Here is an 18459-nt window from a genome sequence, read left to right on the forward strand (position 1 = left end):
TGGGACCAGAGGAAAGGAAGGGAACTTAATTCGGGAAAGAGCACGTGGGTAGGAGGGGGGTGGGTTCGGCCAAGACGAGAGCGGGTTTTGCTTGGACCCCACGCTCTCTTTAGAGCTGAGACTCCATCATTAAAGTAGGCTGGCACCGGTGGCCTGGAGCCTGGATCTCCCGTCCGTCCCTGCCGCGGCCGCTCACCTCCCGCACTCGCGCAGCTGAAGTTCCAAACTTTTCCTCCCGCAGGGAAAGGAAGGGTGTTATTAAGTTTGAAAGGGAAGTCCCGCCCCCTTCCCGGATTCCGATTGGTCGGCTCCGGCCCCACCCCCTCCAGGGCCGCGGCAGGATTGGCTGCGGGAGGGGAGCCCCGCCGCAGGCCGGGGAGCGGTGGGCAGCCGGGAGCCCCCAGGTGGCAGGTGGGGCCGGGATCGCCGGCGCCGCCTCCTTCGCCTACTCGAGCGCTAGCAGCCCGCACACTTGAAGGTTCGCGCGCGGCTCGGGCGCGCTGCGCCGCCGGGAGCCGGACTGCGAAGACTTGGCCATGAAGAGCCTCAAGTCCCGCCTGAGGAGGCAGGACGCGTCCGGCCCCGCGTCGTCCGGCGCCGCCGCCACCGCCAGCGCGGTGAGTCCCGCGGCCCGTGCGAGTCCCGGGCAGCCGGCGCTGCCCTCCCGAGAGCCGCGGGGTCCTGTGCTCGGAAGCGCGCGCCGCCTTCCTCAGCCTTCCCTCAGCCGTCCCGCTCCGTCGGCCCGGGACTCCTCCCTGGGGCCGGGACCCTGGGGACCGTCCCCGTCGCCGGCCCGGCGCAGCACCCGCCCCTCACCCCCGGTCTCCGAGCTCCTGGGAGAAACCCCGGCGCTCCGGGCCTCAAGGGGCCTCCCTCCTCCATCCCGGCTTTCTGGGTTCCCCCCTACGCCCGGCGACCCGGCCCTTTCCCTCGCTCGGGGTTGGCCCGGCTCCCCACGCGCGCTCTGTCGGGCCGGGCCCGCGGGGGCCAGACGGGGGACTCGCACCCCGCAGCCCGGGTGGGCGGGGCAGCGGACTCCGCGCCAGCCCGCCGCTCTCCGCACCCTCCGTGCGTCCGGGACTCGGGGGCTGGCGGGCCGGGCCGGGCCGGGCAGGGGGGCGTCGCGGCTGGCCGCTGTCGTTAAAGGACTCCTGGGAAGTGGGGAAGTTTGATTTCTGAGGAAGGCAGACGGAATCGGGCGTCGATGAAGACAAAGCCCCGGGGTGGTGATCCTGGAAGCGGTGGTGAAACTGGGAAGTTGGTTGTCCTGTGGGGCCGAGTTTCACCTGTGGGACAGATCGTGTGGGGCAGGCATTCCGTGTTCATCTGCCACCCGGCCCCCGTGTGCACGCTAAGAAGCACTCAGGCCCTAGACTCTTTAGTTGGCAGATCAGAAATCTTGAGAAACAGCCTGACGGCAGATGCTGGGGATTTAGATAATTTGGCAAGTCAGAAGAATGGCAATATCGTCAGCATTCTGTAGTATTAAACGTTACTTAAAAAGTCGTGAAGAGTCAGAAACGTAGATGAGATGTGATGCTCACACTGCCCGGTTGCCCTTTTGGAGTAATTAAAAAGGACCTTTATAGTGTTGCACAGATTTTACCAAATGATTATATATGCTCTTTATGAGAATACTAATGAATCGCTTTTGGTTATGAGTTAATTCAGAATTGTGGCTTTCTCTCCGCCTATTTCTGGGATGATTCTACTTAGACTTAACAGGAAATTGTGGCAAAACTAGGCTCTTTAATTTCCAATAAAAAAAGGAAAGCTATAGATGGCATGATCTTTGATGATTTGATGTTGTTTAATAAAGCGTGAAATTATTTTATAAGCACATAGGAGAGATTACTTTGTTTCACATTGCTTTTTAGATAATAATTGACAAATGTCATTTAGTGATGTCAGAGGTCACTGTAGTTGTGTTAAAGATTCAACTTTTTGGTAGTGCAGGTTGTGTTTCAGCTTTATAAAAGATAGCTTTTTTATATTTATTTGCTGTATTTTCCCATTTTCTTCGGCTTGCACTACAGATTCACATTCCACTTGGAGGGTTTTTATACCTTAATTTTATCTTGTTTTCTCTTCTAGAAATGCAGAGTATTTAATTGTTATTGCTATTATCAACATGCCAGTTTGCATTTTATACATTTGGAACATAAACTGAGCATTCTTTTTCTTAAAATAGCATAAAAATCAAGAGAAATACATAGTATAAAAAGGTAGAAGCTGTCTGCTTAGAAAACGTGAACATCTCTGTTTAAGTTAAATATTAGAATAAATTTTGTGAAATATTTAAATGAAAATAATTGAGGTCATGACTAATAAAACCAAACCAAGGTAGAATAAAATGAATGTACTGAGAAGTAGGTCCCTTTTGCTCTCAACCTATACCATAATCCCTAATGTCAGATTTGGTCACATGTGTATGTATTCTTGGTGTTACCAGTTGCTTGCATGTTCCTCCAGAGAGAGTTTAGCATATACAAGCAAATATGAATATAAATATTCACCCTTTATGAGAATGGTAGCACACTGTACTTGTTCTGTATCTTTTTTTAAAGTGTAAATAATTAGGCCCATTCAGAGCATCTCCCTTCAAATCCTTGCTGTAATATGCAATGATGAATCAGCCTGTGTATATTTCAAGTTTGTGTATATGTGCATCTGTGTGTATGTGTGTGTACACTTGTGGGATCAGTTCCTAAAAGTGGAATTGCTGGGTTAAAGGATTTGGTGCATTTGTAATACTGAAGAATGTTGTTAAATTTCCTTCATGTACCCAATGTGTGAGCAATTACTTTTTCCATGCTTTTAAGAGCCCACTGCATGTTCTTTTTTTTCATGAAGAGTTTATCCTTTCCATTTTTCTATTGGGTTGTTGATTTTTTAAATTCATTTGTACGTACTCTATATCAAGGACATTAGCCATTTTAATATGAATAATATGTTTTCTTAATTGGTTGTCTTAGGATTTTGTTTATGGTGGCTTTTGCTATGCAGAAAGTGGTTATTTTTATGCAATTGAATTGGTCATCCTTTTGTGACTTTTTGGTTTACATTACATCTTGGCCATTCTCCTCTGCAATATTAAACAAAAAAAAAAAATCCCATCTTCTTTTAGGTTTTTATTTATTTTTTTATTTATTTTTATTTTTTTAAAGATTTTATTTATTTATTTGACAGAGAGAGACAGTGAGAGAGGGAACATAAGCAGGGGGAGTGGGAGAGGGAGAAGCAGGCTTCCCGGCGAGCAGGGAGCCCGATGTGGGGCTCGATCCCAGGACCCTGGGATCATGACCTGAGCCAAAGGCAGACGCTTAACGACTGAGCCACCCAGGCGCCCCGCTTCTTTTAGTTTTTTAATTTGTTTCATTTTTTAACATTTAAGTTAAATGTTTGATCCATATAAAATCTTATTCTGGCATAAAGTAAGGGGCATATATCTTGTTTTTTTTTTTCCTCCCCCATGGTTACCTAATTTGAATCTTAAAGCAGTCATTTTAATTATCATGGAAATAATCACAGTATGCTCTGCACAACTTTGATTTGAGGAAAAAAATCTTAAATGTGTATTTCATAAATATTTTTTTCTTGTTTAAGCTTATGTATCTGGAAGAGATGCATTAACAATAGACTGAGGTATATGAGTGTTTTATGGTATGTGAAATATAGAATCTTAACATGCTAAATTATATGTAGAAAAAATCATTTAAAATATTCTAAATAGTACCATGGTTATAAATACGCCAGTGAGTTTAGAGTTCACTCAACAGAGGTTATGTTTATACACATATACATAAATGTAGTTCATAATTATAAACTGTGGGCAAAATACAGTTGAGAGTTTGTCCTGTACTAGCTGAATCTGGAGATAGCTGCCTCTTTTAATCATAAAATAAGACTATTTTTGTTGTTGACATTTATCTTTTTTTTTTTAAGATTTTTTTTTATTTATTTATTTGAGACAGAGAGAATGAGAGAGACGAGAGCACACGAGAGGGGGGAGGGTCAGAGGGAGAAGCAGGCTCCCTGCCGAGCAGGGAGCCCGATGCGGGACTCGATCCCGGGACTCCAGGATCATGACCTGAGCTGAAGGCAGTCGCTTAACCAACTGAGCCACCCAGGCGCCCGTTGACATTTATCTTAATCACTAAATTGGAGCTTCAGATTTCTGAAAGGGATAATTAAATGACTAAATGCCATTTCAAATCTAGTCAATTATATGTGCAATTATATGTACAATTATGTATACAATTATGTGTACAGTGAGAATAGGCTATTCCGTTTTCACCTAGTTCAGACTAGGAAAATTGAGTAATTAAAATTAAGGGGCTATATTTCAAGAACTAGTAGATGTACTGCAAATAAATATTGTAAGCAGACATTTTGGAAGGGGGTTCCACTTAAACTGCACCTACATTTAACATTTGTAGTGGAGTAAATGCTTGATTGTTAAAGTTATCTCTGATATGGGAGGCTCTGTGGTTATTTTTGCTGCCATTTCTCTAGGCTACTCTGATTTTGGAACAATGAATTCTATAAATGAGCAACCAAATATGTTCTAAAACATCTTGTTAATGTCTCAGGACCCTGAAAAAATATTGGTATTTCTAAAAACATTTAGAGTTACAAATATAGCAACTGAAAAATATCTTCAAAAAGATTCCTTTGGTTCCCACTAAGAACAGAAGTTTGAGATGTTTGGGGAGCCTGAATGGCTCAGTTGGTTAAGTGTCCAACTCTTGATTTCAGTTCAGGTCATGATCTCAGGGTTATGATCTCAAGGTCGTGAGATGGACCCCTGCATTGGGCTCCCTGCTAATCGAGATTCTCTCTATTCCCACCCCCAACCCTGCTTTCTTGGGCCCATGCACGTTTTCTCTCTCTCTCAAATAAATAAATCTTTAAAAAAAAATGAAGTTTGAGATGTTTAGAAAGCATAAAGGATTATGTTTTGTCTCAGTTGTGATTTTGAAAATGAGGGTTTTGTCTTTTCCTCTTAGGGTTTGGAGTATGTTTGAAAAGATGTTAATATTATTATAACAATGACTTTGGGGTAATGTAAATAAGATCATAGATTGTTACATTTAAACTCATGATACTTAACTGAGCACTGTTTACTCAATTTCATTAAAGATGCCAACCTTTGATTAAAAATGTTTAACTTAAAGTTTTATTCAGACAGTTCCCTAGGGTTAGTTTCCCTGCATTGTATTTCTTGTGGTTCTTGAAGGAAGAAGCCCTGTTTTTATACTTTTGATGTCAACCCCAGGTCATCATGGTGATTTGAATTGCTGAATTTTATTATAATACCAAAGCAGAATGGTTGAGTTGCTTTGGTACATCTTTTGGTAGACAGTGGGTCCAAGAATTTAAATGATGAGTAGTTAACAATTTAAATTCTTTTAATAAGAGTGGAATAGTGATTGTATATCTATATTGTGCATGATACGTATTTTCAAATTTAAAATTATTAGCTCAGGAATTGGACTTGGTAAGCAGTTACCTTATTTAATTTGGAAAACATTTATGGAACACGTAAGTTAGACTTAAAAATGAATTAATAATTAGGTCTTTTGTGAAGAAATAGGTAATTCCAAGTTGGAAGCAGAAAATGTGCAAGTTGAGCCTGGAATCCTTTGTCCCCCTAGAAAGCAAGGAGGCTATCAAAGATTAGGACTCAGGAGCCAACTTGAAGAGGTTCCCACTTGACCTGCAATGGGACGGTTCCATCATCAATAAGGATAATATGACAGTGTACCAAAATCTTTAAATCTGTGAATTCATAATAATGATTACAAAAAAGGGAGAAAGTTGTTACTTTTGGAGGATGCTAGGGAGCCGATATATTCTTTTAAGAACCAGAAAATAAAAACAAAGAAAGAGGTATTATGCTTTTCCTGAGGCTAACCAAATATTCGATGAGAGAAGTTTCTCTTTTATGCAAAGTGTTTTATCCCAGCTAATAGAGGAAGAAGGGAGACAGAATTAGTATATCACAATTTTACACCTCCTAATGAATTGATAGATCTAGGGCAAAGACAGTGATTATCATTGGCTACTAATGTCTCAAAAAGAAAGAAAACCAGATGTAATTTATCTCCTGATGGAAATATTCATTACTGCCTATGAATAGTCTTGCCAAAAGAACCAAACCTGAATATGATAGGCTTCTAGATCTTAAATCCATTTAACAGAAAACACAGGGATGGAGGAACATGGGGATGCAATGGATATAATTATGATCTTGGGAAGCTCTTAGAACAAATGGCCTAGTTTCTTCAAAAATAAATTATAAGAAGAAAAAATAGAGGAGAAATCTGGAGATTAAAAGATTTAGGAGACATATTAACCAATTGTAATGATAGACTTCATGTAGACCTTTGATTAATAATAAAAATAGGGGCGCCTGGATGGCTTAGTCGGTTAAGCATCTGACTTCTGCTCAGGTCATGACCTTGCAGCCCTGGGATTGAGCCCCGCGTCAGATTCCATGCTTTGGGGGGCATCTGCTTCTCCCTCTCCCTCTGCCCCTTCCCCTGCTTGTGCTCTCTCTCTCTTTCAAATAAATAAAATCTTTAAAAAATAATAAAAAAGTAATTTATGACAGTTGAGGAAATGTAAACACCACCTGGATATGTGATGGCTTTGTGGAATTATTACCTAAAAAGATTTAAATGTGACAGTGGTAGTAATGTGGTTATGTTTGCAAAGCCTTTTTTATCTTTCAGAGAAACACTTAGAAGTATACTATTTATGGATGAAATGACATGAAGTCTGGGATTTGTTTCCAAAGAATCCGTGAGTAAGTGGGTAGGAGAAGTGAGTAGGGGAGGTATAGTTGAAATAGGATTGGTCATGAATTAATTGTTGTAGTTGGCTGGTTCATGATACTATTGCATTTACTTTTTGTGATGCTATTGTATTTTGTATACGTTCAAAAATTTCTGTAATAAGAAAAATCTAGTCCCAGCCTTCAAATTTTTTTTTTTTAAAGATTTTATTTATTTATTTGACAGAGAGCGAGAGAGACAGCTAGAGAGGGAACACAAGCAGGGGGAGTGGGAGAGGGAGAAGCAGGCTCCTGGCCGAGCAGGGAGCCTGATGCGGGGCTTGATCCCAGGACCCTGGGATCATGACCTGAGCCAAAGGCAGACGCTTAACGACTGAGCCACCCAGGTGCCCCAATAGCCTTCAAATTTTTAAGAGAGCTAAACAAAAAATAATAATACCTTATGTTAAAAGCCATCTATGGAGGTGTATATAAATTGCTGTGGGAGCGCAGATGTGTAGGGTGGGGTCAGGGAGGAGGCAGGAAGGTGAAGTTGAGCCTGGGCCAGATGGACACTTTGAAGGGCTTTCTAGGCAAGAGAACAGCAAGTGTGGAGCTGTGAAATTATGATAGTGCTCTGAGGGAGCACCAGTTTGGAAAGGAACTTTGGTGTTATGGTAGGGGCTGGTGCAGATGAGGTGTGGATGAGAATTTCAGTCAGCGTAAGGAGCTGGAGGGGGCAGGTAGGGGTAAATAGTTGAAGGAAAGCTTTTCCTTTTTTTTTTTTTTAAGATTTTATTCATTTATTTGAGAGAGAGAGAAAGCATGAGGTGGGGAGGGTCAGAGGGAGAAGCAGACTCCTCGCTGAGCAAGGAGCCCGATGCGGGACTCGATTCCGGGACTCCAGGATCATGACCTGAGCCGAAGGCAGTCGCTTAACCAACTGAGCCACCCAGGCGCCCTCCTTTTTGTTTTGTTTTTTTTTAAAGATTTTATTTATTTATTTGAGACAGAGAGAATGAGAGAGAGCAAGCACACGAGAGGGGGGAGGGTCAGAGGGAGAAGCAGACTCCCCGCCGAGCAGGGAGCCCGATGCGGGACTCGATCCCGGGACTCCAGGATCATGACCTGAGCCGAAGGCAGTCGCTCAACCAACTGAGCCACCCAGGCGCCCCTCCTTTTTGTTTTTTTTAACCTGAGTTAAAAATTTGGATTCCTTGACAAGTTTAAGTCCTTGTTCAGAGAGATTTCTGACTGGAGTGGGTAAAGTTTCATCTAAAGAAATTACTCTGTTGGTGAGGTAACAGGTTCACCTTTCTTTTCCCTTTCTTCCTAGAATTAGCTAATAGCCAGCAACATTTTATTCTTATCAGCCCTGTTTAATTTACAGTCGAATGCTTGGAGAAGAAATCTATACCCAAGAATTTTAGATTTAAACATTATAACTCATGTGTTTCATCTCTATCATAATGGAGGACTTAAGTATCCCATTAGTAATCATGCAAACATTTGCCCTGACACCTAAGGAATATAACAAATGGTTGAAAATTTCCACCTGCCTGAGCTTATTTGTGCAAGAGCAGTCACATTGATTTCTGTAGGGAATTTAATTTGCCAAAAAATGATGACTGAAATGCACTTACTGAAATTGTAAATAGAAAGGTGGAATAATACACGCTTATTGCCTCATTTTTTCTAAATCATAAAATAATTAAAAGCTTTATATAGCTTTCCTCTTCTAGGCTTAAATATATAAGACAAAAATACAAGAATAAATTTACCTGTTCGTTGTCACAAAATCGGTTTTGTCTTTTGGACTTTTGTTATCCTCAGAAATCTTGAATATTACTGATGCTGACTAATTTATTCCCGAATGGTATAGTCTCCAAAATGATGTGCAGAAGATGAACCGATATAGTTGAGTTACTAAAGCTCTGGCAAAAGATGAAATATGATGAGCTGTACTTATATAAGCGAATCAGACCTGCTAAGTGCCCTTGAGAGAGAGTAAGTGTATGACTGAACCAGTCAATCTAAATGGCTGTCTATTGTTTTAACACCCGCCTCCCCCCCCCAGCATAAAGGTCACATATGTTCAGCATAGAAAACAAAATGCAGTTGAAGGTAAAGAATAAAACAATTCACCATGCCATGCCATAAACCATTGCTTATGCTCTTTTTAAAGTTTCCAGATTGCCTCTTTGTTGTTCAATCAGCATTTAATTACCTTGATGCCACAGTAATTATATATGTATAATTTTTTTTTTTAAAGATTTTATTTATTTATTTGAGAGAGAGAATGAGAGACAGAGAGCATGAGAGGGAGGAGGGTCAGAGGAAAAAGCAGACTCCCTGCCGAGCAGGGAGCCCGATGCGGGACTCGATCCAGGGACTCCAGGATCATGACCTGAGCCGAAGGCAGTCGCTTAACCAACTGAGCCACCCAGGCGCCCTGTATAATTTTTTGAATCGTATTTGATTCTAATAACCCTCATATTTCAAATTATAAGTAATTTGAAATGATTTGAGCAGATATGAATGTCCCATTAGAAATACTAAGCAAATGCTAGTGAATTACTTAAAAAGAAATTACTTATAAGAAATCCAAGTGCCAATAGCCAATATTTATTGAGTATGTATGCCCCATTATTGTTCAGAGTGCTTTACTTTACCTTACTTAACCTTCACAGCAACCCTAAGAAGTGGGTACCATTGCTATCATTTTATAGACAAAAGTTAAATAATTTACTTGCCTAAAGTGCCATAGTTAGTAAGTGAAGATCAGGTAGCCTGACTCTGGAACCCATGTTACTAACTATTGTCAACTGATAGAATTTCAAATTTAAAGCTATTATAGCCTTTGTATCTTGAGCCATATAACAAAGAAAATTGGAGGGAGGGGTATTTAGGGGGAAGGAAGGCCTTTTATGTTAAGTCTCAAAACCAATTTGTGTTCCTTCCAGTAGTGTATAAAATTGTTGCATTCACTACACCTTTCCAGTAATATGATTTAGAACATATTTGTCAACTTGACTGGAAGAAAAAATGAACTTTAACAAAGTATAGCTTTAATCTGTGTTTTTGATTATTAGGGCGTGTGGACATATTTCTATGCTTATTGCCACTTTCACTTCTTATTTTAGGAACTGTTTGTTCTTTGACCATTTTCTCCTTTTAATACCTTGTTCATGTTGATCTTTAAGGGCTTTACATCTTTTTTATTTTATTTTAAGATTTTTTATTTATTTGCGAGAGAGAGAATGAGAGACAGAGCATGAGAGAGAGGAGGGTCAGAGGGAAAAGCAGACTCCCCCCTGAGCAGGGAGCCCGATGTGGGACTCGATCCCAGGACTCCAGGATCATGACCTGAGCCGAAGGCAGTCCCTTAACCACCTGAGCCACCCAGGCGCCCTACATCTTTATTTTTGCTACTTAGTTTATTTTAGCTTTGAGCGTAGTGCGTGTCTCACTATAGCTATGTTGTGTATGTTTTATACACTTAATTTTGTGGTAATTGATACATTAAGACTGTTGGCTATTTTATATTCACTGTGGACTGTAACTAGTGGTATAAAAGCCTTTAATTTGTCCCATTCAACTTTTGTCTTGAATTCTACTTTGTCATATTATCTGTGATATTCTTATCCCTTTTGCCTTTTTGCTTTTGTGTGTGTGTGTGTATTTGCCCAACATATTATCCTACCATTCATGGTTTTAAATATTTAGGAGGATATATGGGTGAAACAAGTGTTGAGAATCCAGTAGAACTGAAAATTGTGGGCTTACTATCTGGAGATGCGCATGCACAAGTGTGTACCATAGGGTATATACTTTTTTTGGGTGGGGATATGTCTTTAATATTGACCTTATTGATATGTTGTCAAGATTTGACATTACCTCTGTGGTAAGGTTTTCCCATTCAGGTACACAAATAATTATTTTTTTCAATCTCAGTGACTTTTGGTTCATTTTTTTTTTAAACCAGATTGTGACATTATTAAAGAGAGGGAAGAGGGGAAGGACATATACATCATGCTTTCTTAACTAAAACAGTGAGTGTATAATTTTTCTTCTGGCTTGTTTTTGTTATTCCGTGATTTTCTCATTTGCAGGGTACTTACCCTGTGCAGAGATTGGGGGTACCTAGAAAATGAGTCTCCACTGGGGAAGCCTACTGGCTGTAGTTGGGTTCTAGAGAGGGTATTAGGCACTGATCTTTTCAGCCCTGTAAGGAAGGAAGAGCCCACAAACACTTGCTAATTTACATGTGAGAGATGTTTTTAATAAGAGATCTTTCTATGATTCATCTTTTTTTTTACGGTTGGATTCTTTTTAAAAATTAACATTTTATATTTAAAAAAGCACTTTATGAAATAGAAACAACATTTGTGGCAGTGGCTAAATAGATAAATGTGGAAAATGGAGTGTTTTCTCAGCCTTAGAAAAGCCAAATTGTGGGCCAAAGAATGTCCATTCATAGCTCTTGCAACCGTGCCTGGGGCAGTATGGAGGCAGAGCAGTGTGTCAACCCACTTGGGTTTGAGTCTTGCTGCCCCTTTGTGACCCTAGGCAAGTTACTGAAATATATTGGTTTCCTCATTTGGAAAATGGGATTAATAATTATAGTTAAGAACTCAATAAATGTTAGTTCTCGTTATTACTAACTGAAAAATCTCACCAAGGGTCTTTCCATTTTTATCCTTCATAACCAGATGAACAGCAGTCTTTCCTGATCTTTTCCTTTCCAATTAATACATGCCTTTGTAGACTTTTAGATCTAGATCTTCAAAAGACTATCTGCTGTAGCCTCTTGCCCCAAGAGGTGTCTCTGTATTTCATTTGTTAAAAAAAAAAATGTTTCCTGAAGGCCTAGGCTAAGCATGAGGGAATGAGAAGATGAGGAAGATAAGAGGCTCAAAGTATGAGTTTACAAAGTCATAACTGCTGTGACAGGGGAGTGTTCTCAGTGCTGATCCAGTCTGGGGCTGAGGAGTCTGTGAAGGTGTGTTTTTTTTTTTTTTTTACCAGGATGAGCTGCTGTTGCTGTTTTTTAAAAAAGTTGAGGTGAGATTCACATAAAATTAATCACTTTATTTTATTTTTATTTATTTATTTATTTATTTGACAGAGAGAGACACAGAGAGGGAACACAATCAGGGGGAGTGGGAGAGGGAGAAGCAGGCTTCCTGCGGAGCAGGGAGCCCGATGCGGGGCTCGATCCCAGGATCCTGGGATCATGACCTGAGCCGAAGGCAGACACTTAACAGCTGAGCCACCCAGGTGCCCCTTTATTTATTTTTAAAGATTTTTATTTATTTTTTGACAGAGAGAGACACAGCGAGAGAGGGAACACAAGCAGGGGGAGTGGGAGAGGGAGAAGCAGGCTCCCTGCCGGTCAGGGAGCCCGATGTAGGGCTCGATCCCAGGACCCTGGGATCATGGCCTGAGCCGAAGGCAGAAGCTTAACCAACTGAGCCACCCAGGCATCCCTATTTTATTTTATTTTTTAAAAAATATTTTATTTATTTATTTGAGAGAGACAGCAGGAGCAGTGGGGAGGGGCAGAGGGAGAGGGAGAAGTAGACTCCCCGCTGATCAGGGAGCCCGATGCGGGACTTGATCCCAGGACTCTGGGATCATGACCTGAGCTGAAAGCAGACCGCTAAGCTGACTGAACCACCCAGGTGCCCCTAAAATTAGTAATTTTAAAGTGAACAGTTCAGTGGCATGTAGCATGTTCACAATGTTGCGTAACTATCATCTCTGGTTCTAGAACATTTTCATCACTCCAGAAGGAAACCCTGTACCCATTAAGCAGTTGCTTATGTGATCCAAGGAAGGATGAAGTTGCTCTCCAAGGGAACAGCAAGGGCAAAGGCAGGGAGCGAAGAGTCAGGAGTTGGGGGAGAGTGCAGTTGGTTTGTCAGCTTAGCCTTGGTGAACCCTAGAATAATAGGCAAGGGCATTGAGTAGGAGATAGGCAAGAGGGGAAGTTGGGGCTAAATCTTGGAATGGCTTAAAATACGCCATATTTTCAGAGTGTTGGACTTTGTCCTGCATATTCAGAAGTTGGGAATCACAGGACCAAATGTGTTTTGGATGGATTACTTGGTAGCTCTGTTTAGGATGTTGAAGGGCTCAAGCTTGGCAGCGGATGGATGGTATATGAGGCTGCTGCCGTAGTTTAGGCAGGAATTCGTGAGGACTGGAATCATTCTGCAAGGGATGGAGAGGAGGGCACCGTGAGAGAAACTGGTATATGAGCCCCAGAGAAGTTGTGACTTGTCAAAGTCACACACAGTCAACAGATAAGAGCCCCTGCCTGCTGTCCCTGAGCGAGTCCCACTAAGCCGTTTGGGCGTGATGCAGTGTGCTGGAGATGCAGTTCCCGACTGGAGGTAATTGTGTGCTAGAACACCACCTGTGTCTTCTTGTATGGTAGGAAGTTAGCTTTGTTTTAACGTGCACTTGATATATAACCAGTTTGGATGCATAGCTCAATGTTCTGATGATGTTTGCAAAAATATTTTTGAAAGTTTAACTTATGATGCTAATAATCATCGTAAGCACAGATTCTGAGCACATATCTAATTTGTTTTCTCCAACTTTTATTATGAAAAATTGAAATCTAAAATTAGAAAGAATAGCACAGTGAACCAGGATCTGCCTGCTCACTACCTAAATTCAACAGTTAATATTCTACTGCATTTGCTTTATCTATAGTATGTACATGTATATAAAGATGGAAAATATATACACATTTTTCATTGAGCCTTTTGAAAATAAGTTGTAGACATTATATTTTACCTTTAAATACTGTAGCATCCATCACTTAGGAATAAGACATCCCACTTATCTATAATATAATAGTGATATTTTGAACTGTAACTTTTATTTATAGATAAGGAAACTTAGGCATTATATGACTTATGAGGTTGAAGGAAAATTGGAAGAAATAATGTCTTCCAGTTCCTTAGAATCCTTTATCTTACATTGTACATGGTGATACTCTCAAATTTTAGTAATATTAATGCATTATTATTATTATTTTTTTAAAGATTTTATTTATTTATTTGACAGAGAGAGACACAGTGAGAGAGGGAACATAAGCAGGGGGAGTGGGGGAGGGAGAAGCAGGCTTCCCGCCGAGCAGGGAGCCCGATGTGGGACTCGATCCCAGGATCCTGGGATCATGACCTGAGCCGAAGGCAGACGCTTAACGACTGAGCCACCCAGGCGCCCATTAATGCATTATTTTGATGATTTTTATCACGTTCCTGAAACGTTCCTGCTAATGGTTAATATTCTTTTAAAACGATTTGCTTAAAAAACACTGAAATAGCAATATATTTATTTAGAAGGAAACTGGATGAAGGACAGGAAGAAAAGGGGGTCTTAGTGGTCGTCCGGGATGTAGAAATTATTTCTTAAAGATGAACATCTCTAGGGAAGGAGCAGTAATAAAGGGGTGGGGGCAGGTGGGAAGAGGAGGTTGGTGTGCAAGCACAGCTGAAGGCGGGTAGTGAGGACTTGTGCTCTGCCTGTCCAGTCTCTAGACTGAGCCAGGGGTCAGGGCTTTGGTGCTGGCTCCTCCTCTTGAACCTTCTCCTAGTTTTCTTATGTTGGGCTTCTCTTATTTCTCTCTTTAGGCGCCAGGCCCCACTGTCCCTGCTTGCAGGTTGATTCTGAATGATCTGGAACCTTAGAAGGAGCTGCCAGTAGACTGTCCTTGTGCCTGTGAGGTGTATACACCTTATGCGGTGAATAGGCCATACTTTGAGAAATGCTCAATTTCAGTATTCTGCCACTAAGTAAATACTTTCCTGTTTGTGGAATGATTTTTTTTTAAAACTTCCCTTTATAGCTAAGAATGATAATTTGTTGAAATTGTTAATTAAATAATTATTCACTCATTAAAATTGCAAAATGCACATTTAAAAAAATTATACATTCTTTAAGTATTTACTGTATCCCAGGCCCTGCATTGCCTATGGAATGTTAACACAAAATTCAGTGTATATTCAAGATTATTTGGAGTTTTTTTTCAGTTCCTTTTCTCTAAGCTTAACTATCACCTGGAATTATATTTAAGAACATAATACCATTTTTGGATGGACAGTAGGTTATTGAAATACTTAAATAGCTTATGTGAACATGTAAATTACTAATGTGTCCAATATTTTATTTGACTACTAAATAAATATTCTAGTTTAGAATATTAGATACATGGCCATTTGTTTCTTTTGTATTTCTTGTAGCTTTGGATTTCTTATATTGGTCTATTTCATAAGAATTTTTATAAAAATCAGTGCTTTTCTTTGACAAATTATTCTATGATTTTACTTTTCCTTGTGTAAATAGAAGGAAAATGCTACGCAATTTTAGAAGCATCTTTCGTTTTAGTGTCCATACCATTTGAGTAGAGATATTCTGTAGGCAAAAGATCAGGAATAACAAGATATCAAAAAATCTTGGTTTGAGTCCAGGCACTGCTATTGAAGAACTCTGTGACCTTGGGCAAATTACTTTTTTTCCCTTTTTTTTTAAAAGATTTTATTTGTCAGAGAGAGCACAAGCAAGGGGAGCGGCAGGCAGAGGGAGAAGCAGGCTCCCCGCCTAGCAAGGAGCACAATGCAGGACTCGATCCCATGACCCTGGGATCATGACCCGAGCCGAAGGCAGATGCTTAACCGACAGCCACCCAGGTGTCCCTTTGGCAAATTACTTTTAAGTTTCAATTCTTTCTCTTGTAAGATGGGGATAATACTTGCCTTTCTACCCTACCAGAGATTTTAGGTACTAAAAAGAATGAAAACATTTTGGAAGCTGTAGAACAATATAAATAGAAATTTAAGCAGTGGTTATTATCTGTCAGTTAAAATATTACAATAGTTTTTTTTAAGTGTACCTAAAGTTGTACTGATCCAATTCTGAAAATATAGAAGATGTTGCTCACATCTTGATGAGGTGAAGAGTCAACTTTATTATTTATTTGTAGAATGGAAAGGTCTTCTGAATTCTAATTTGAATTGCTTTTCCTATTAATTGCATGAGTGAAGAATAAGAAGAGTACAACTTTTGTTTTTGTACAAAGGAGTTTTGAGTTAGTTAGCTGAATAAAAACACACTTGAGAGGGAAAAATCTTTGTAAGGTTACAAAATGCGTATTTTTCCCCAATAACTTTCATTGTAGAGTAGCACAATGCATGAGAGCCTTGCAAACTGTGGAAAACATGACACTGTGCATTTGATAAGGGTTGAACTATGGCTAGTATTTTATATTTATGGCTGTTAGGAGCTTCTCATTCCATGGTGTCATTCACAGCTATCAATGTGTTCTTTCTATTGGTTAGTACCAATAGGCAGAATCTTGGCTTATTTTGCTGGAAACCAGTCTTTGGAATTCTGTTGAGGGACATTCTGTCAACTTGTATATTTGCCACTGTGTAAGTTATAATTACTCAGACTAAACGTTTCGGCAAAATTCAGTTCCACCAATATTTAACAGACTTTTTTTTTTTTTTTTTGGTCTTAACACTTTTATTGCCTGCCCTCATTTTCTTGTGACTCCTAAGAATGGTTATCCCACCTCTTGAAGACTGCCCCACTTTGGATCCAGTGTCAGCCTACTGGCAGGCTGTGGGTAATTTTTAGCCCAAGAGTAGCTAAAATTTAGAAAGACTACTCTGGCTAGGGAGGTGAATTTTCTGAAGGCTAACAGACATATTTATGATCTGTTACATTGTACTTGCATTCAGCAAATATTTATTTAGCACCCACTATATGCTAGGTTCTTTTTTCTTCTTTCCTGCCTGCCTGCCTGCCTCTCTCTTCCTTCTTTTTCTTCCTTTCCTCCCTCTTCCCTTCTTCTCCTTCTTCTTCTTCCTCCTCCTCCACTTCCTCCTCCTCTTTTCCCCTTCTTCCTCCTCTGTCACTAGATTTGTGTGTTGGGGATGGGAACCATCTTATACTAAAGTCAGTTAGCTGACTCCCTCCTGAGAAGGCCCTGCCAGCCTGATCCTTAGTTGTATCCTTAGTCCTAGTTTTTAATGAACTTTGGGTGGAGTAATCTGTATATGAGCTGGTTTTTCATTTGGCTCATTTACCTCCTCTCTAATCTTTGTGTCTAGAATGAAACGAGTTTTGTGTTATAGAAATTGTCACTGGATCAGAGTTCTTTGCTTTTTGTTTCCCTAGGCATTACTGATTTGTCGCTTAGGTGGCACTAACCTTTATTTCCATTTTTATGGTTCATTATTTCCTAAATGTTCAAACTCTTGTTGTGACTAGAAAATTGGCCCCCCCAAAGGTGACAGTTTTGCAAAATCATCTTTCTGTTTTTAAACCAGGAGAAACTTCAGTTCTCTCTCTTTTTTTTTTTAACCAATTTTAAAATTCGTATTATTTTCTTTCCAAGTTTTAAAATAACCTTACATTTTATTTCTTTAATGCATTTCAATATTCGATTTTCAGCATTTTAGAATTGGAAAGGACCCTAAAGTTTTTCTGATCCAGTGGCAAAATTACCTTTAAGCTTTTCAGGCACAACCCACAGTTGGAAGTACATTTTCTATTGTGATGCAAAGGTGTGGTAGACAGAATTCTAAAAATGACCACCCATGATCCCCCCCCCCCCCCCCCGCCCCGCCAGGACTTTGACTGTGATGAGATAATATGCCCATGATTATGTTGCTACATGGCAAAAGAGATTTTGCAGATGTAATTTAAGGTTGTAGTCACTTGACTTTGAGTTAGCCAATAAAGGAGATTATCCAAGTGTACCTATTCTAATCACATGAACCCTTTAAAAACAGATTTTTCGGGCGCCTGGGTGGCTCAGTTGGTTAAGCGACTGCCTTCGGCTCAGGTCATGATCCTGGAGTCCCTGGATCGAGTCCCCCATCGGGCTCCCTGCTTGGCAGGGAGTCTGCTTCTCCCTCTGACCCTCCCCCCTCTCATGTACTCACTCTCTCTCATTCTCTCTCTCTCAAATAAATAAATAAAATCTTTTAAAAAACAAAACAAAACAAAACATTTTTCCCTGACTCACGGCAGAACTGAAAGTCAGAGAGATTTGAAGGACAAGAGGAACTTGTTATGTCGTTGCTGGCACGAGGGTGTACGGGCCGCGGGAGAAGGAATGCCAGTGGCCTTAAGGAGCTGTAAGAGAGAGGATCTGGTCTGATAGCCAGCAAGGAGACAGGGCCTCGGTCCTGCAGCTGTAGGGAACTGAATTCCACCAAGGACCTGAATGAGTCTGGAAGCAAATTCGTCCCTAGGTAGGAGCCGGGCCTGGCTCGCACCTTGATTTGCGAGACCCTAAACAAAGAACCCAGTCGATCCCACCTGGACTTCTAACCTACACGACTGTGAACTAATAAACAAGTGTTGTTTTAAAGCCTCTAAGTTTGTAGTGTATTTTTACACAGCAGTAGAAAACTACTATGCAAGACTATTTTGCAACCATATGAAGAAGTTCTGTGGAAGGGATGGAGTTCTTATACGTGAAAAAATCAGAATAAAAAAATGTAGTTACAACCTGATAATAATCATATAACACATTCACTTGGGAAGAGACCAGCAGGGGATATACAAAGATGATCATCATTACAAATTATGACATTTTTATTTTCCATTTTCATCATGTTACTTTTTATAATTAAAATAGATTTTTATTATTA

General features: G+C 40.5%; 1 protein-coding gene across 1 annotated transcript in view; it reads left to right on the top strand.

Annotated features, from left to right (window-relative positions):
• The first annotated feature begins 388 nt into the window (after positions 1 to 388).
• UACA (uveal autoantigen with coiled-coil domains and ankyrin repeats) overlaps positions 389 to 18459 on the top strand; it is a 96236-nt gene continuing 78165 nt past the window's right edge. Inside the window, exon 1 of the mRNA XM_045899770.3 lies at positions 389 to 617. Within this exon, the coding sequence (XP_045755726.2) occupies positions 537 to 617 (81 nt within the window). The 5' untranslated portion in view covers positions 389 to 536. The remainder of the gene's footprint in view (positions 618 to 18459) is intronic.

The sequence above is a fragment of the Mirounga angustirostris genome, unplaced genomic scaffold, assembly GCF_029215605.1.
Source record: "Mirounga angustirostris isolate CCGP_5_RB_7025 unplaced genomic scaffold, mMirAng1.0.hap1 SCAF_9, whole genome shotgun sequence".
NCBI classification, from domain to species: Eukaryota; Metazoa; Chordata; class Mammalia; order Carnivora; family Phocidae; genus Mirounga; species Mirounga angustirostris.